This window comes from Glossina fuscipes, unplaced genomic scaffold (assembly GCF_014805625.2).
Source record: "Glossina fuscipes isolate IAEA_lab_2018 unplaced genomic scaffold, Yale_Gfus_2 221, whole genome shotgun sequence".
In the NCBI taxonomy this organism is placed as follows: Eukaryota; Metazoa; Arthropoda; class Insecta; order Diptera; family Glossinidae; genus Glossina; species Glossina fuscipes.
In genome coordinates this window covers 100,293-121,837 of record NW_023998564.1, presented here as the reverse complement: position 1 = coordinate 121,837, position 21,545 = coordinate 100,293, and the positions used below count along the sequence as shown (strand labels likewise).

Below are 21,545 nucleotides of genomic sequence, written 5' to 3'. Positions count from 1 at the left end.
CTTCCTGAATAAAGCGTTGGCCTTTTTGTATAATAACAAATGATCATGATCAGGAAATCTCTTAAAGCGGTGCCATAGATTCATTTTATTTTTCCTCAAAAACTAAACCGTGTTGTTCCACTAAGGAACCCTAGCTCGTTTAAAAGAGGTGTTGGATTGTGGAATAGAGAGATGAGCAGTCGTGCGAATCGCTTTAGACATAATAGCAGCATCAGTGAAGTACGGAGAATAAATCATAGAATTCTTGCTGAGAAAACGATTGCGGAGGTGGGATATAGACCGAAAGCATTGTACATTTTATGTTTAACATTATTTGTATCGCTACGGCTTGTATTTTTGAGCTTCAATTTATGCGTTTGTGAGGTATACTTGATTTTATAAAAACACCAATTCCTTGCTTGGAATATTGGTGGAATTAAAAGACCTTCTTCTAATAGATGTAACATACTTGAGTTTTATTTTTTTTAGGATAATGGCGATGGATATAAAAGATTCGGCCGCGGCTGAATATAATTTTCTTACTTTTTTCATACAAAATATATCTACATTTTAATGCAACCTTTGGCGCTTATTATCAATCTCAGTGTCATCACACTGCGAAAATGGAACATGAAAGCAGCCTACATTGGCATTTTATGATTTCTTCAATTGAAGTTAGAAAATTAGATTTATATTCTCTCAATAGAAAAAGAAGACTAATTTTTCTAATTGCATTGTGTTGAGAGCCGAGTACAGGATCTACTGTTTGCTTAGATAATATCACACTAACCTAATCTAATTCAACGAAGTTTCATACAAAATAAATAAATAAATATGGAAAGAAAAATGTAATTTAATTAGCTGTGTTTGTCACTTAAGTTTTTGCCACATTATTAACAAACACAAGCGACGTTGTCTTGCTATGTTTACGTGCTTCTTGAGCTAACATTAACCGATATCAATTTTATTTAAATGTGTGTCCATACACTTGTTTGTAACACGAACGAACAGGCGGAAGTACAACAGAAAACACAAACAATTTAACAGTGATAGCGAGCAAAGCAAAAAGCTATAGTAAAAGAAAAAAACGTCTATAGTGCCTATAAACATATCGTTCTGCACTGATTCCAGCTGTACGTGTGTTTAAATGTTTGTTTATTTGGATATATGCTTGGGTATGTGAATGCCTTTTTATGATATTCTCAGAATAAATTATTACTCTCGTATCCTTATTGTGGTAAATTTTCTGTGTTTGATTGTCCGATGTATTTATTCTATAGTGCTTTTCTCCATGAAAGCACATTTAAAAATAAAAGAAAAGAATTCATTTGACTTTAATAAGCAAAAATGTAGGTGTTGTGCTAATTGCTAAAGAATAAATAAATAATTTTCTTTTTAATTAGTTGAATAAGCGGCGGCTACAAACATTTAAGGCATGGGACGAAATGTGAAAGCACTTAAGCAAATCATTAATTACACCGCTTGTTGAGTATCTTTGCAAACCAAAAACCCCATTGAGGATTCTTTAGAGATGACAGCGGAGGTCACAGTTCTTCAAAGTTTTGCACTTTCAGAAGCGAAGAACAATACAAATCTCACCTACAAAGTGACCAGCAATCTGTAGTCAAAGAGTGCAATCCAGCATTTCTTTAAACGCGCTACACCACTTCGTCTAGCACAATTTTTAATTTTTTATACCATACACGACTTGTGGGACAGGGTATATTAAATTTATGTGGCATATGTAACACACAGATGGCCTTAAGACAGACCCACCTTTTTATATTTTTGTCATTGTCACTTTTATTAATTTTTAAGCCTATTTGTCCCTCTGTTCATATAAGTCTGTGTTGAGATATATTGATGAAATGGAGAAAGGAAAAAAATTGCAATTTTCAAAATTTCTCAACAAAACTCACTCTTTAATAGTATCTGGACTTTCTAAATTGGTATGAAAAAGTTGATTTCACTAGGACAGTTTTTTTTTTCCACCCTCTCTCATATAATCTTTCCTACGAGAACTGAATATTTATCTTTTAAAACTGTATAATTTTTCATGTTGAAAATTAGTTCCCAATAGTTAATTGATATAGAAATCAACCTTACGGAGTTTGGACCACGTTGGTCTACTTTTTTTGGACCGCTTACCCACCGTTCCTCCAAAATGCGGTTTTTTATGCAAAGTACGTCTTTGCCTTAAAATAATGTGAAATTTTTGATGTACTATTGCCAAAACGGCTGAATAACAATATTAGGCGAAGTGGAGTAGAGTATCTTACTTGTTTTTATGATAAAATATCAAAAATGATCTGCTGTTTTTGTGAAAAGGCTTGATGTTCATGAATACTTTTTTATGGGAAGTGATACGGAAAATAGAGCAGCACATATTATAGTAAATTAACATATTATTTATTGTAAGGTTGTTTGCACATATAACAACAACCATTCCAACCATAACCATAAGAAATAACCATTCTTGCATTTTAGTGTCCTTTTCAAAATGATTTCCTCTATAAAAACGCATATATTCGGAATCAGGTTCTGATTCAAAACATTTCAACTTGTCTCTCTGTCTAGCCATCTACATGCCTAACGCATTTCCATATAAATTTGTGTTCAACAATAGTTAACTCACGTGTTGTGGAGCACTCCAGTGAAAAGAAATCTATTTTGTGATTACTTCCCAAATGATACCTTGTTTTGAAAAGTCTCAAAAAATTGGTCTGATACGGATCAATTTCAATACCATTAGTAGGTATACTAAATTTCGTCAATATTTTTCAAAAACCTATATATATGTAGTGTAAACACAAGAACACAAGATGGGCAGACGGACAGGCAAGATTTTTCCAGTCTTCTGAGGTTTGCATACCTCCGCACAAAACTAGTATATCTTTGTACTACAAGTGGTAAAGGAAATTTATTTCGTGTTCAATTAACTCTTACAAGTAAATCTTGTACTAATTAATATTAAAAACTAGCATAAAGTATATAAGGAGAAGTAAAGAAAAAAAATTAAATAATGATTCGTGTATAAATAAATAAGAAAGAAAAATGAAACTAAAAAGAATGTTGGCAGTTAACATAGAGGCACACCCACAACCAGTACGGAACCAAATTGCAAGCGAACCCCTGAGCCATCGGAAACACGCAAAAGCTTGGCAACCGATACAGTAAACAACACCAGTTAGTTTTCGAATCACAATGAAATATTAAGATTGCATATTACTTTAAATGCGACTTACGCAAATCGAGTGTTTTGATAGACTTTAAAGAATCTGATATTGAGATTAAGTGACGGACATCGTTTAGGTTTCTGCAAACAACTCTGAATGCATTAAGCAACTCAATTGTATTTACATTGTCTAAACTTAATGAACATAAAGTGCTTAGAGAAGCGGTAAGGGATATTAAAGCTTATCTCACCAAGAAATGTGGACGAACCGATACAAGATTAAATCTACGTTTCTCAAGTCGCGGTAAGAATAAGAAAAGCAACCTATTCTCATAAGGAGACAGTGAGACAAGCGGGTTCCAACCCAATTCCTAAGCGCAAACAGAAACAATTACTTTTGACTACTGATCTAATTGAATCGGAATAACACCTATAGGAAGGAGACCAAACAACAGAGGCGTACTTAATTATTGGTCTAACTAAGCACATGAATAGTCTTTTTGTAATGTAAGTATCCCTCAGCTCTTTGGATCACCTCAAAGCAAGTAAAACGTTGTTGGAAATCGAAACCGAGTTACTCATTAGATGCGGATGGTTAACAATTAAATCAGAATCAGTAGTTGAAAAATTTCGTCGGAAGTATTCAGCGAAGAGATTTAAGGTTTCAATTCCGAGTCATTGAAAGATGCATTCTAGGGATATGTGGAGATTTTTCTTTTGGAGTTGACAAATATTTAGGATTAACAAGCAGTGAGGATTTTATCAACTGAAGGTATCTGCAACGATATTGTTGGCTGAAGTAATTAAATCTATGCTTTGTAGCAAAAAAGCGAACATAATATGTGAAAGATGATATTTAAGCAGGAAAATATTTTGTTAAAGTCATAACGTTCATTGGGGGAAGTTGGATTAGACACATTAGAACGGTTCAATCAATGATTATGCCTGTAATGAAAGGAACTACAATTTGCTGGATGATACGGATGCTCAGGTAAACTAAAAGTTGGACAACGAATTTACCGCCATCTCCAGGAGATTGGCAAAGCAAAGATCAAGCAGTCTGTCATTATAGTTAAGAGTACGGTTTTGCTGAAGTATATTACGATCAAATAATTCATTAGAAAACACAATTGTTCTATGAGATTTTGAAGTGGGGACCATAAAGGCAGAATTGTCACTATAACGCCAAGTGACTTGTGGCAAATTGAAGTTCCCCAACGCACTGGAGCAGTCACATGAGTCGACGAATTGGACTTACGCCAAGATGCAGGTGAAGTACCACTAGCTACGAGTCGTCTGGGGGGAGGAGATGAGTGCACTAGACATTCATCGAAGATTGTCTTAATTTTTTTTCAACGTTCCGCACAATGTCACAAGGTCTTTGTTTAATTCAGAAAAACCATTCCTTCTCTTCTTGAAAAGCTTATAAAATCAATGTCCCGCCTCCTACAATCAGGACATGACCAACGTAATCCTTTCGAAGGACCTAGGACTGCGTCCGCATCACGGCAAGTGTTGCCAACAAACTTCGCACGACAAAAACGCCTGCAAAGCTAAAAACTGATGAATCGTAAACAAACACCTTCTGTCAGAGAGCATCCGAGAAAATGGAGATTGTGAAATCTCCAATATCGACGGTTCCTAAACAACAATATCCCTAAGGTTTATGAAAGTAATTCATATTTTTTTTGTTTTCTACAATTTTTGTTAAGGACTTTTTTTTTGCAGCTTACACACGTCGACTTGTAGGGCATAGAGTTTTGTTATTTTTCCATAGATTTATTTGTTGTTCGTTCTCATTGTTTGCGGTTCGGCATATCGTGCACAACACTTTTATCACGTTTTTCAGTATCATGTCGTCTAAGTAAGGCTTATTTACATAGCTAAGTAGGAGAAAAATTATATTCGCCCGTATTGGTAAATGAATCGCATAATTTTTATGATTAAATCCTCTTTATGGAATTCTATTAAAATCGATTACAGACGCACGCGCACTTTTCTGTAAAACAACAAAGGTATAATGACACGCCAATAATAGTAAATGACGTTGTAATCAAAGAGCAGTGACAGCGGTGGTAGGGGAAACGTAAACGAAATGGTTCAACAAAATTCCCATTGTGCTCATGAACTTTCACGTTAACGTAACCCTGGAGCTAATGACATTTTCTTTTTTTATTTAACATTTACTGTCATTTCTCTCGCTTTATTTTGCTTTCAGTTATTGTTTTGAGTATTCGCTTTAAAATATTGAAGTTGTTGTACATTTTTTACTTTGTTTTGGGAAAGGAAAAAATTACGCTGACCAACAAAATTTTTTTCGCAGAGAATGTAAGTTGTGTTCTTTGATAAGTTACCTTATATCTGGATGATATCGTCAAATTTTGTTTATAGAATTACTAGTGGCTATATACAATGAGTTCCCCGACATGATCATAAGTTTAAAATTCATCTCCAAAGAACGGAATTTTCGCACTCGGTTTTTTTGTTTTTTTTTTTTAAATGGTCAACCATTCAAGAGATGTCCCCTATTCGTCCAGCAGGGTGACTCTCAGAGAGAAGACAGGAAAGAGTAAGAAAGAAATATGTAGATGGGGACCGCAACGTAATGAATGTGTTTTTAAGATAACGGTTTGTTTTTACCGGCTGAGCATTCACTATAGCTACGGGCAAACAATAGTCTGCCACATTTGAGAATCGAAACCACGAATATTCGCTTACTCAGGTTTGTTTTACCAGCTGTGTCTCAGAATGAAGACTTTTGGAAGCGAGAAAAGCGATTTGTATGTAATTACTTATTGTTCTAGTTCTGCGAAGATTTGCGGAATGCGCTAATTGAGAAAAATCCAATGCTTCAGAGTGCAAATTCATCAGAAAAATATTTGGTTTTGTAGACCAGTGAAATAGCTTATTTTATAACAATGAGATGTCATTTTCATGCAGTCTTCTAGAATTCTTTATACATGCTGACGTTTAATTAAAATTATAATAAATGTTAATTGCAAAAAAAAAGGATAACGTTCGCAATTCAATGTTTTATGCTTATTTATTTATTCATTTATGAGTTAGAAAAAAATTGTTATTAAATACGAGCTTAATAGCTTAACATTAAGTTAAGTAAACTATTTACATTAATATATTCCTAAATGACGGCGCGGATGGCACTAACTTGTTCTTTTTTGCGCGTCTTGACTTGAAAACTTAAATATATTCGTTGTTCACTACATTACTCGTAGACGGAAATATAATTAATTGTTCTTCAAGCTTAAGTCGACCGCAGCCGAATTAGTATACCCTAAGATCATCATTTATTTTATTAGATTGGAGGGAAAGTTCAGTCGAATTATAAAGAAAATATTTGAATACATTTATAAAAATACTTGTTTAATACTAATCAATAATATATGCTCCGTTATTTGTTACAACCTGTTGCAATCTTTCTGATAACCTGTGAATTCTTGCTTTGTAGAAGTTCTCGTCGTTGGAGTTGAACTAGTCAGCGTTTGCCTTAGAAACACTTTCAAAAGGCTTGAGTTTTTTTCCCGTTAGATAATTTTGCAGAGATCTGAACAGGTAATAATCAGATTGTTCATTGTCAGGTGAATACGATGGCTGACTAATTTGAAATAACCAAGACTAGGTTTGATGAGTGTCTTTATATTGCGCAGTCATCTTTCTCTCCAGCTAACAAATTTTCAACTCGTAGCGTAGCGTGTGGTTCGTCACCTCTGAGTTCTCCTAAGTCCGTTTCGTCGGTGCAAGTTAGCGATTCCTTAAAGTCTACAAAGAATGTTAGCGTTTCTGCTACGGCCGAGTCGGTCGGTAACATAAAAGTTACAAAAAAGCCGGGAAGTCCTTCTGGCTTCAGCTATGCTAAAGTGGCAAGGGTATCCTCCCATTGACGTCACTCAATCTTCTCAGGCGTCATCGCCTACAACTAATAATGATAATAGTAAATCGTCCTCTCCTCCTGGGCACGTCGCACAAGCTGCTCATGCAAGTGTGGTTACACCTTCTATATATTCGCCAATTCATAACTGCCCATCCGTGAACGCTGCTGCTCCTAGTACAGATGGCATATGTGTGAAGGCAGTTCCTCCCAGAAAGGCAATATTTGTGTCAAGACTGTTGATAACATAAAAAGTTATCTGGCAGCGAAAGCCCCTTCTGTAAATTAAAGGCGCGTTAGTATATTGGAATTGGCTCCTTCTCAATTTAGAGCTATCTCATCTTTTAAAATTCTAGTTCCGACTGAAAATATGGATTTCGTGTTAAATAAGCCATTGTGGCCGGTTGCATTTCCCCTTCAAAAAACTAAATATTTCTTCAGGCTCATTTCCTCTCATTTGTCAAAAGGTTAGGGGTCTAAAATTGAAAATTCCTTCTACCTTCCTAAATTCAGTGAGCACGGAGTTTTCCTGTTTGATCTTCACTGAAACTTGGTTAAAGCCTGATCTACATTCGTCGGAACTTTTCCTTAATTCGTTTCAAGTTTTCAGAAACGATCAATTGTATCGCAATGGTGGTGGTGTTTTAATTGCCATTTCTTCGGCAGTCCCCTCCTATTCAATTGTAATTCCCACTGCTCCCGTCGTTGAGTTTATCGCCATTCGAGCAACATTTCCTAATAGACACTTATATTTGTGATCTGCTCCTATATTCCCCCTAATTCGGATATCTCTGTATATAAGAAACAGGCCGCCCTCATTTGTGAAGTGGCCAAGCAACCGATTTAGTCATTGCGTTGGGTGAATTTAATTTAATCTGGTAGAGCCGTTGTGTTCTTTAATGAATTATTTGACCATAATTTAGTTTAATGGTACCCCTAATTGCAATGGTAGATTGGTTGATCTTTGCTTTGCCAATTTTCTTGAGATTTGCGTTAATCGTTGTCTTCCGTTTAGTTTACCTGAGGATCCATATCATCCAGGATTGGGTATTTCCTTTCATTACAAGCATGTTGGTTGGTTCAACTTCTATAACGTTCCAAATTCAAATTTTTCATATAAATTTTATGATTTCCATGCTAAAATCACATCTTTCTCATATTGTGCTTGATTTGTCAGTGGGAAGTATTGATAGCTTACTGTCGTCTTTCTACAATATATTAAATCAAGCTATTTCTGCATCTGTTCCGATCAAGCAGTCCTATCCTCGAAGCAAGTGCCCCCCATGGTTTAATAAAACAATTAAGAATAGGAAAAACAAGCTTTTTAAAAAATTTTCCAAAAGTGGTTCTTTTATCGACTATTTCGCTTACTCAGTGGCAAGGCATAAATTTAATTGCCTCAACCGTCAATACTATTGCAGATAACTTCAGTTTGTTAAATCTTCCTTGATTGTTTATCCTAAATACTTTTTTAAGTTTGTTAATTCTAAAAGAAAAATCTCCATAAATCCCTCGCATGTGTCTTTTAATGGCTTCGAGTCCTCGGATGATTTTGAAACCTCAAATCTCTTTGCGGAGTATTTTCGACAGAAGTTTTCAACTGCCAATTTTGATTTATCAGCAAACTTTCCATATCCGATAACTTGGTCAGTTTAGAAAGTGACGTATTTGATGGTTTGAGATCTCTAAAATGTTCATACATTAATGATGTTCTCTCTGTGATTAAATCAAGCCATATCTTAATGTCCGCTGACGTTGTTAAATTCTTTTCTTCCTTCTTCTCGGAATCGCATTCGTATTAGCTTCAAATTGATTTCAATAATTTAGGTACGTTTAGGAAGTCATCCAATACTGAGCATTTTTTTGATTCATGCAAGTTGAAAAACGAAAATTGGCTCATCGATTTAGGGGTTCTATTCGATCAAAATTTACGTTTTAAATTTATACATTGAGCTCTCTTTAAGTAAAGCTAGGGCAGCACTTAAGAGATGCTCCAAAGAGCTGAAGGATACTTACATTACAAAAAGACTATTCATTTGCTTAGTTAGACCAATAATTAAGTACGCCTCTGTTGTTTGGTCTCCTTCCTATAGGTGTTATTCCGATTCAATTAGATCAGTAGTCAAAAGTAATTCTTTCTGTTTGCGCTTAGGAGTTGGGTTGGAACCCGCTTGTCTCACTGTCTCCTTATGAGAATAGGTTGCTTTTCTTATTCTTACCGCGACTTGAGAAACGTAGATTTATTCTTGATGTTGCCTCCTTAATTAAGTTAATTAATGGTAGTATCGGTTCGTCCACATTACTTGGTGAGATAAGCTTTAATGTCCCTTACCGCTTCTCTAAGCACTCTATGTTCATTAAGTTTACACAATGTAAATACAATTGAGTTGCTTACTGCATTCAGAGTTGTTTGCAGAAACCTAAACGATGTCCATCACTTAATCTCAATATCGGATTCTTTAAAGTCTATCAAAACACCAGATTTGCGTATGTGGGTGTGCATCTATGTTAACTGCCAACATTCTTTTTATTTTCTTTTTTCTTTCTTATTTATTTATACATGAATCATTATTTAATTTTTTTTTTCTTTACTGCTCCTTATATACTTTATACTAGTTTTTAATATTAATTAGTATAAGATTTACTTTTAAGAGTGAATTGAATTCAACTGCTAATGTAAGTAGTTGAGTTTCATGTCTAAATGTAGTAAATATATCCCAAATACATTAATTTTCGTACCTCTACACTTAAAACGTGCCAAAACTAATTTAATAAGGATTGTTATACAAAATTCCACCGGATATTCACCGAATTTCTATTAAATTTTATAAACTAATATTATGGTTAACTGATATTATGGTTATACGCAGCGCCATGTTATTCTATACTTTAGAAAGTCATAAATTTTTCATTAACGTATAAGAAGAGCCAATTATCAACTGCTGTCCAAATACATGTGTGTTGCGCAAAATTAACGAGCATACCCTTTAGATGTAACTGAAATACTCAGTTTGAGTGTGTTTAGCTTCTAAGCAAACCTGTTGAAAAATTTTTACAAATGAATTTCGATTTTTAAGGCATTTTCCTTTGACTGTACTTAATAACGTCTCCCCTCTATATAAAAAACCAGTAAGATCACTAAAGTCGAGTAAGACAGTAATAAAATGCTATATATTAAATTTAATTGTCATATAAAAGCTTACTTTCCTTGGGGAACCTTAAAAGAAAGAAGGTCCCAAAAATAGATTAATGTAGTCGAAAATGGCCATAGTAGATTTTTATGCCAAGCCGTTATTCCGTTAAAACATGAAATACTATTAATTAAACCCTCTTGTCATATGAAGCCTTCGTAAGATCGTTTACTCGCGAGACGCTTCAAACAATATTGCAACCCTATCGAAATTTATCTCACTCATTTGGTATGCCAATGCTTTACATATCCTCGATTTTTATTGAGAAATATTAAAAATTGCAAATTTTATACTTTTGAAGTACAAGGGTATATTAAGCTTATGCGGGTGTATGCAACACCCAGAAGGCCTCCTTATATTAAGCCGATCGATTTCTGAATTACTCTGTGAATGGATATATAAGCTTGTGCGGCCGTCTTATTTTTTTGTGTTCAATCTACAGGCCGTAATTATTGAAATATTTTGATGGATTATGGTGCGCTAGCTTCTTTTGGGCTCGAAAACGAAGGCTGTTAAAAATGATTCCAATCGGGTCACTTTCTTGATCGCTTTTCTTAAGCCTTATCTATTCGATCGAATGGTTTCTTAATATTGGGCCCTGGACTACCATAGTAATTTTTACTTTTTTTATATAAAAAAACCTTTTAAATGGGACGTTACAGGAAAATCGGCTGTGAAATTGGTCCTATCCACTTCACATCCAACAGGAGTAGTCTTTTGGCAAGAACCGGTTAGTGTGCCAATTTTCATTAAACTATGTTGAAAGTAGCAAGCTTAAATCGATCTGAACTCCAACCCTGAGGATGTAATAAAAGGTGGCTGTACTTCAAGTCAGTTTGTATGTTACATATATCCGCACTAACTTAATGTAAAACACCGGTCAACAAATTCGGGTCTGATACAAAAACTATGTATTTATTTTTACGATCTGCCTACCCTCGAACGTTGCCTATTAGAATATCATGCCATTTCTATTATTTGTTTCTGGACTACAGTGAATCGGGCAACGCTGCCTTTATCCTTAAAGCCACGAAAAAATGTAAATTTTATGTAATGGATGAACACCGCATTTTTTAAAAAGAAAGTGCTGCTCAAACTCGGCATTGACTTGGAAAAAATTATGACAATTCTTCTTACTGGAAAACAAATTCTCTTTCGAATCGTTAGTTTGCTGATTTTAAGCGTGGTACTTGCGGGCACCAACGATGCAGTGGTCACCCAAGTGTGTGGTTATACCAAAAATTGCAAAAAATGTTAAAAATATTTTCAATAATTGAAAAATTGCACAAGATAATTGACATTGTCGAAGAAAAGCAGTGCAGATTTTGCATGAAAATCTGGACATGAGAAAGTTATGTTCCAAGAGGTACCGCGTTTACTTACAATGGAGTAAATTTATAGATAAATAAATATTGAATGCCCTCGCGATTTTCCCGCAACGGCTTCCATCTGATTGCAAATCTCAAAAGAGCGCAAAAGGTCCAGGAAAAAAGATTGGGACCGTTTAAAGGACTCGTTGCATGATGTGAAGTTTGCTTTAATAAACTTGACAAACCCGTCTGTTAAAGAAATAAGTGTTACAAATGGACACGGCCAGCAATTTGCGCACTACACCACTACTAGATTAATAAAATCTGTTTTGAAATTTCCTTCAGAATTCCTTCAGAAATTTTGAAAATTAGTTTTTTCTCAGATAAGGATTTTTGCTCTTAAAAACAAACGTGTTTTGGGTACTAGCCGTGCAAACGCTGTAAAATAATCTATTTCCAACAAATTTCATTCCTGAACCAAAATAGGTCAATGTACCGAGTTTCGTCAAAATATTTCAAAATAGACGGTCTGTAAAAAATTCGTGGTCAAACATTAGACGGACAGACGTAGTGAAATCAGTATAGTAAAAGCTGCATCTACCAACTACGTGTATATGAAACTAGAGTTTTTGTATAGAAATTTCACATCTTGTGTACAAAAATGATAAAAAATGTTGCCTACTGCTAATTGTAGATTTCTGCTTCGTTCTTTTTTTTTTGGGCAAACTAGCCATCGAACCATTTTCGAACATATGGGTAAAAAGCAAAACCATATTCTATCACTGGAAATAAATGATAATTAGGAGGTCTCGAGCCAGGTGAGTCAGCCGCATTGGATAGCACTTGCTAGTTAACACTTCCAATATTTTGCCGTAAGGGCGAATAAACTAGCGCCACTTGAAAAAATTATCTTGCGTTGCCTCTTTCGATATTCTGGTCGTTTTTTGAACAGAGAACAATTAAAATTTATGAGTTGTCTTTAGCGTTTGGTATTAAATATTTTACCAGATCTTAGCAACTGAAAAAAGACCACATTTTACCGGTCCCATTAAACATGGAGAACCGATCCTATACCGGTCGACAATGATGGTATACCTGGATCAACCCATTAATATTCGAGTCTTTGATTCTCAAAATAGATTCACTTTTCATTCACAGTAACGGTACGATGCAGAGATGAGATCCTTTCATGTCCTCTACGCTGGGCGGTAATCCCATCTATCGTAGATTCAGATTTCAAATTTACGTACCTAGTATCGTAAGTCCTTCTGAATATTACGTACATTCCCACGAACCTAGTATATCCTACATCAGAAGTGGTGCAGGACACAAAAATAATTAAAGTGCAAGCTAAAATATACGATGGCCCGCAATCTGCTATCATCCATAAGGTGTCGTCCGAGCTCTTTAACGAAACAGAAATATGACGTCACCTGCAAGGACAAAAAAAAAATTGCTGTAGTGCGATCGTCATATGCGTCCACTTGGAAGTGCGACAGAATTATGCAAATTCAGCATAATTCTGTAGCAAAAAGAAAAACAAAAATTTTGTCGCACTTCAAATTTTGTCGCGCCCCAATTAATTGGTGATTACGCTAGCATAATGTCACCTGGTAGAATTAAGTATAAATAGTGCCAATTTAAATAAACAATTTTTAATTGTTATCATACAATTCAAAAAACAAGCTTTTAACTCGCTCGTAAACCAATCTCCGCTCAATCCGCCTGAAACATGAATGCTAGGGACAGTCTCATGCCGAGACTTATTGGCATCTTAAGAGACGTATGTATCGACTTGGCGCTTATGAAGCCGAGCAGAGTAGGAAAAAAACTTACACCTTGTCGTACCAAAAGTACACTTACGAGGGACGGATTCATAGAAAATCCTCCCAAATAAATTAAATACAATACAATAATACTGCGACACAACATCTATTCACCACAACACACAGTTGCGGTAAACATCTTATTTCTTTACATTGCGAATCGGCGCGAAAGAAATGTCAGCATTAATCACAAACCATTTACGGAAAAAACATTTAATAGAGCACCCATACCGCGTAAGACAACAATAAATGTGCGTCACTATCAACCGGAAATTAAAAAAAGATAAACAAGCACAGCACAAAACCAGAAAGAATTAAATATCCGTCAGGTAAAGGAAGAATGGCTGTCTATGTCGAATCAATATATTTTTAGTTGGCGATGCTGACGTAGCCGCAATTAAGCATTTCTAAGTGAGAATTACATCCTGTTGCTAATTGAACTCTGTTTTACACTAAAAAACCAAAATTATTTCCTTGTCAACCTTTTATATAGACAAAACTGGGTTAGTAGCTTTCTGTTTTAGAATAGTGACGAGAGTGGAAAATACATGAACAAAACATATTTTTGCTTAATTGCTCAGAAATCATAAACAATAAATGCAAAAAGATGTAATGCAGAATAAAATGCAAACCACATGCATTTATTATATTATATGAGCACGTTTAGGTTTTCAACTTTTCGTTTTGTCCTTTTTTTTTGGTTTTTTTTGTTATAATTTCTTTTCTAGCTTCGCATAATAACCGAGAATAAAGATATGATTTCATAACGTTTTGCTTTACTCTTATTTCGTTTCAAGTACTTATGCTACGTAAAGCAAAAAAATAATAAGAACGAATACATTAGATAGAATTGTTGTTCTTCTTTTTGCTAAATCTATGCCAAAAGCTAGTTTGGTTTAAGTTTTTATGCAAGTAACAAAATTCAACTACACACGCTCTCGATATAATAGATTGATAAGTATGTCACGTTCCATCGTTCAATCGTTTGGCAAGAATTTAAGAAACCATAAATTTTGCCTAAGCATAAGCAGAGAAATTTTTACATTTCTGGGCTCAAACTTGAAACATTATTACCGAGATTTGAGCTCCTTTACCTTCAATTTTAACTATTCGTATGCGTTCAATGGGCTTTCACATGTGCTGCAATGAACAATGTCGTGAAATAGACAGTGCAAATCACTTCTAGTAGCCTATCCTTTGGCAAATATGATACTTCTATTGCTTTAGCAAGTATTGTAATTCTTCTTCTTTTTTTGCTTCTTGGACTTTTTTTGAAAAACTTTCCACTGCTTACTGAGTATTAAAGGGCATGTGCGTGTGAAGAAGGCAATTTGCGAAGCTAAAGAAAAAGCATACATTGATTCGGGCACGACATTTCTTATATGTGCACAGAAGTAAAAATAAATGTGTCAGAGACTCGGAACTATACAATTGAAAACCACTTTATCCAGAGCACACACAGTTTAAGATATGAACAGAACAGTGAATCTGAATCAAATCCATAGTGACATCTAGGTGTTCGCAAGATAACAACTTATGAGAAAGCCTTTGAATTGCAAATTATCGAACTGCAAACATTCTTTCTAGGAAAATAAAGAATTTTTTTGTATCCATCCCCGAGGTATTGTTATGTTGTCAAAACGTGACATCGAGACGAAATGAGAAACAACAAAAATCAAAACTGTAAACGCAAATACGCAACTAAAGCGACAACAAAAATAAAGATCAATCACAGCATCGTACGTGTTAAAATGCGTATAAAAAGAAATTTGATTACGGTTTTTAGGGGAAATTTTAGACGAATATGTTACGCTTGCCTTCCTTCAAATTAGGCTTGGAATATTGGCTAACCTCTAGAGAGTTTTGGAATTTTGTCAAAACAGTTACGCATTTATAACAGGACGTGTAGTATTCAATATATAGACAAGCATTAGTCATGAAAGAAGAGAACACACAGTAAAAATTTTGTAGCAAAACATCTTTTTTCGTTCTTTCGTTTCAATTTATTCAAAAAGATCTGAAATTATATTTGTTTTCTCTCTTTGAACAAAGTTCCCACCAAACAAACCAAGTTATCACCAACGTCGTTTGACAACAGCACACCTTAATTATTTTCTTATTATTTGGTGCTTGTTTCCCAAAATTAGTTCGCTTCATACAAATATTTAGATATACTTATATTATATATATATAATATAATATATATAATATTTTGCTTTATATATATTATATTATATGTTTATATATACATGATTATTTACCTTTCTACACTTTCACTAAGTTGATATTTATTTTTTTATATGTTATACAATTATATTCCTCCGCATTAACTGAGGAATGTCCTTAAAGTAGTAGACATAAATAAATGCTCTTAAAAGCATATGTTTCTGGGAAATAAAGTACTAAAGGTGCATATACGAGTTTGTGTTACAAAGCACCCTTTTGAAAGCTTTCACCATACAGATCATTGGCTTGGTCGGTCAAACCATCTCACTTGTTGCTTATCATAACGACTCAAGATTATTAAAAAATCGCTGATCATGCGCAATGCTATGGCACTTGTAGAAAAATGGAAAAATTGATTCGTCCTACTTTATATTATACTGGATCAAAATTTAATTTTTTTTCAAATCCTTTATAAAAACTTCAAAAACCCCATGAAGTACATAAATTCGTGGCCAGTTTCAAGTTTGGACTGCATCAAAACATACCGGTCTGCCCATACATCTGTCTAAACATTTTCCTTTTAGCGAAAACGAAGGTATCGTCTACAAATTTACAAAGGATTTTTGAAACGACTTTAACTTTTCCAAAGACATGCCTACAGCACCCACACGCCTATGCGACGAAAAACTTTTAATTTGAAAATAGAAAAAATCCTCCGGGTCCACTGCATTTTATGCACTGTGTGAAAATTTAGCTCTTTTAGTTTTTTTTCGTCTTTTTTATGATAACGGTGATGGGTAGAAAGATTCGCTGCCGGCTGAATATAATTTCCTTATTTGTTTAATATTCATTAAAATTTTTATGTATAGCGAGTTCAGGCTGTTAAATATATTACCAAAAACGTTGCACATAAATGAAATTATATTACTATACAATTTCCTGCGAGGTTCATGGGTTTTTGATACAATTTAAAAACCATTTTTACCCTACACAATTTATATTAAGTTTGCACGGATGTATGCAACAGCCAGAAGGCCTTGAGATAGACCCATCTTTTATCGTAACAATCGATTCAAAATCATTCTTCGAAACTATCAGACATCTGTCTTCCTTCCCTCTGTTCAACCTACAGGCCGCAATTTTTGAGATATTTTGATGGAACGGATAGATGGATGAGACTACTCACGCCATCTTAAAAAAAAATATATATATATGTATAAATATTTTGGGGGATTACAAAAATCGCAAAACAAATCTAATATACTTTTCGTTGTGTAAAAATATAAAATTTGTGTGTTAGTCGCCGAACGAGATTATTTGAAAACACAACTCCGACATGACTTTCACTATCACAGCGCCACGATTTTACTATTCCTTTATTTTTTGTTTCTTTTCTTCGAAATATTTTAGCCATAATGCACATCTTTATTTATGAAATAAAGATAGGGCGGAAAACAACTTCTACGTTATTGAGGATGACCGAGAAACTCTCAGATAAAGAAAAAAATATTAAAGTAAAGAAGGAAAGGAGTCTCTGTGTATTTAAACAGTTGATAGCTGAAATAGTAAATAGTTACGCGACAATTTTATTTCCCCGAAAAACATTGCGATTTGTATTCAAATAATTGATTTGTAAACCCGATAGGGTGACCTCAGTTTTGTGGATAATAGTAGTAACAAAGAAGTGATTAATGAATAGATTGCAAGAAATTATTATTATTGCATTAATAAGGCAAAAAACCCATTTCAGGTCCAATATATTAGCACATTACATAAAAGTGAGATATAATAGAAAATTTACGCGAGTCAATAGCAGTCTTAACATCGAGTACCAAGGGTTTCCTCTTTTTACTACAGTGCTAATAAAGAGCGTTCTAGACGACCGTTTAAATAATTATGATCAGGCACAATTATAATAATCGTGAGTTGAAGTTTATTACCCAAATATTGCAGCGTATGCATAATTTTGTAATTAAAAAGGATTAAATTTCATACATTTGAGTAAATCGACATAGTTAAATCCAAAATTTTTATGGAAAGATATCATATCCGGATATACTTATATTCGTTATAGGCCAGAACTCTCGCACTTTTTTCAGTTATTATGAGTAAAAATATTCGGTGTACTGGTGAACTCACAAGAAAGAAATGTAGGTTTTCTTTTATGGCTGTGAATAGATATTCAACATAGGACCCGAAAGAATTGTCAATTCATTAACCATAGAACTATTTTAAAAATCTATTAATAACTGACAAAAGGAAAGGCTAACGTATTGATGAAAGCTTAGCTTGTATATGGAGAACAATGGGATTTATTTATAAATTACTGCAGCGCTGCAGCACATTGGTCAGCAAAAGCGGAAGAGAGAAAAAGAGATGGAGAGGTGGTGGACGATAAATGAATTCTTTAGCAGTTCAGCTACATCGCTCTGACATTTAAACACGCGAATACTGATTTCGTTGTCGCAGTTTCTCGAGTACTCGTGCGGATTTGTAACGATGGTCACGCTTTCATTTAGTTCCAAGGTGAAGAGGTGTAACAAGAGTTTTAGAATAGATTCTTTTAGTGCAAGAGCGAGCCAGCACCATGCGTAATTTGAAATTTTGAGCTTCTAACACTCGGCTGCTATTGTGTTGACGATTTATAAGTAAAAACTAGGAGGCTTTCAAAAACATTTGCAGTATATTCACGAATCGGATGGTGAAAAATTCTTCAACAAAACCATGAATTTTTAAGTAAATATATTTTGAGCGAGAAAAGCAACTTTCGTCTGCTTTTGTGTGAGTGAACGAGGAAATCTGTCTGGTGAGAGTTCGGCGTAACTGGGCCACACATTTTTGAAAATGCTAGTAATTCAACTTTTACAGTGAATGGTTTCCGCTATCGAACTCTCTGACAGGCACTTTTGTTATTTTGAATTCAATTCCGCAGATATGATCGGCGTTTATTTTTAGCTGGGTCTACACCAGCAGCCACACAACTCGTGAAATAATTGCTATTGTATTGTATTGTCTTACCCTTCTTATTGAAAGATTCTTTACGATGCAGTTAAAGAAGAATTTAGCTTAGAGAATACGGTGAGCTAGTCCGATGTGCCACTTTAGGTGGGTATGAATAAACTGAATGTGGATATAGGGAATTTTCTCCGATGTCACCTCTTATTTGGTACACTGGTTATTATATACCTCGAAAGAGTTTAACAAATTTCAAATTTGACAGCATTATGATATTGAAATGAATTGAATGCGAAATGATTGTTCGCAAAAAAGATCACTTTCCAAATTTTATCACAGCTTGTTCTTAATATTTTGGACAAAAAAAGGCCCGTAATCATGGCTCAGCCACCATCTTCACCGGATTTGACTCCCCACGACTTTCTCCTGTTCCTAAAGTTAAAAGACCTACGAAAGAACACTATTTTGGCACGATTAAGAAGATGAAGACCACATAACTGGAAGAGCCCGAGGTCATGCCAAAAAACGCATATAAGAAGTGCTTGGAGGATTGGAAAAAGTGCTGGCACAAGTGTATTATATCTAAGGGAATATATTCATATTTTGAAGAGGACAAAGTAGGCACTGATGGATAAATGAACATTTTCGAAAAAAATAAAAAGTGACCTTGTATATGTGCGGCTGGGGTATAAAATAATAATGGATGAATATTCGCGACTTCCATTTCGATAATTATTACATAAGTAATTTTATTATCCTGTAAGGCTTTATTTAAATCTTTTTGTGAATTAATATTCTTCCACCTGAGATTAGTATCTAAAGTTATCAATTATTTGAGATGTTTTTCTCTGTTTTCCCAGTTATTATTTTTCTTTTTTATTCTTCATAAATAAATACAGGATATGCCCATAAAGAATGTGGTCATGATGGCGAATGGTTTAGACATCCGTTAACGAACAAGACATGGTCTAATTATACAAAATGTGTTAATATAGATGATTTAGAGGTATGTACCATCAGCGCATCTATACACTGTATTCATTTACAATTTAAATACAACAACAATTATAAGAAATTAATATTTCGACACAATAATGTAAAATTAATTATTTTCTACAATATTTTTGAAATTTCAGTTAAAACATAGCGTAAATCTCATATACATAAGCGGATATTCTATATCGTTAGTGGCAATTTTACTATCACTAGCCATTTTGGGTTATTTTAAGTAAGTAGTAATTGGTGAAACAAGTTTTTAATAATAACGATTGATAATGAATTTACTCAACAATGCATTCTTATATTGCGTCCAAGAATATTTATCAACAAAATGATGCTGACTTTCACAGTTGCTTTTAATTTGTGTTTTATTTCATTTTGTTCTTTTACCTTGATATCATTTAATTTTTGCTTGGTTAACATCATAACTTTTCTCAACAAGCTATGTTGTTACTTGAACTTTTAACCTTTCCAATTCGAGCACCTTAAAGTAATATATGTATATGCATTTATGCTTTATGTACGTAAATGCACCTTTACCTGCACACATAGCAGTAGTAACTGCAGCCAGTCTATGGTATGGTATATTCTCTCTGTAAAGTACCTAAGCAGTGCTTGGTTAACAAACCACGGTTTTTTTATTTAATTTTTCGATAGCCACAAAGGGAAATCATAGAATATTGCTGTTGAACGTTGTACTTACCTTTCGCTTTTATGATCACTACAGGCACAAAAGAGTAAGTCATTACGCTTGTATATAATATGCGAAAGATAGCCACAGAGATTTTCTTGTTATTGGGTAGTTTAAACCAAACGGATTTGATCACACTTATCCACTCGTTTGTTTATTTATATGGCCATGGATTTTTTCCGCCGTTGGTAAAAGGAAGTAAACTAAGTGAGCGATAGGCTCGTCGTCGCAATAAGTTTCTTGGGACGTTTTCGTTATGCATGGAACGAATTCGTGGTCACTTGCCTGTGCCCCGTCGCAAGGCGGTACTCTTGGTCATTAGGAAGAAGTTTGATTCGATTCATAAGATGACGTGGTTTGTTAAAGCAAAGGAATTTAAAACTAATGTTACTCCCGAGCGCACCAAATGTTAATAATAATGGATTATATAAAGCAATAAGCATTGCAAGATAGGCTCTTCAATTCATTTCCTCGAATTCCTTAGATTATTTCATATTATTTTACTCCGTGACTTAGAGTTAGAACATGAACTTATATTCATGCGGGCATCTAATCTCGTTTGTATGCTGTTCAAGAGGAATAATGAACCGTCTTTCGCTCGGACTGTCGCGGAAGTTACCTGATTTATACTTCCTGCAAGCTTGCCTTTTGACAACCGCACCTCATTCAGGGGATGCCACAAACCCCTGAGTTCGTCATGTCTGCTCAGAATACATTATATTTAATTATTTCAATTTAAAACTAACTTAACTTAGTAGGCCCCCCAAGATTCTCTGAAGCAAAAACGGGGAAGAAATTATACCTTTAATCAATTTAACAATAAAGACAACATCTAGCAGGCCGAATCCGGTGTGGCAAGGTCAATAAGCATAAATTTATCTTCATAAGGCCGAAGCTCGAAATAAGAACACCAGGCTAGGCACCGTAACACAAAAATTATAAGCTGATTCATTGCACCAATTCACTTCACCTCAATGTGATATTTGTAACTTGGTATCCAAACTATAGACGAGTATTCCCATATTCGTCGAACAAGAGCAACACATAACCATTCGACAATATAAGACCCATAGAATTCTTTAAACCTCAGACGCGATTTAGTTTTATTGATGCATGATTCAATATGTTTATTGAATCTCAACTTTAAATCGAGGATCATTCCTAAGCCATTGTACCTGCGTACATTGTCCAGTTTGTAGCTATCAATAAAGTAATTGGAAGACGTAACAGGGGATCAAATAAATGGGATAACTTACAGCTTTTTTTCAAGTTCAGAGGCACACGATTAGTCTGACTGAAATCCAACCATACTACTAATAGAAGGGTGTGAAGATAAATTCGAATTTAACTAGTAAAGACACCTACCA

The 21,545-nt window shown here is 34.5% G+C and overlaps 1 protein-coding gene across 4 annotated transcripts in view; it reads left to right on the top strand.

Moving 5' to 3' along the window:
* Positions 1-21,545, top strand: part of LOC119642265 (calcitonin gene-related peptide type 1 receptor) — a 119,657-nt gene that overhangs the window by 76,962 nt on the left and 21,150 nt on the right. For all 4 annotated transcript variants that reach the window (XM_038041355.1, XM_038041354.1, XM_038041352.1 and 1 more), the window contains exons 4-5: positions 19,388-19,494; positions 19,625-19,716. In XM_038041355.1, the coding sequence (XP_037897283.1) occupies positions 19,388-19,494; positions 19,625-19,716 (199 nt within the window). The remainder of the gene's footprint in view (positions 1-19,387; positions 19,495-19,624; positions 19,717-21,545) is intronic.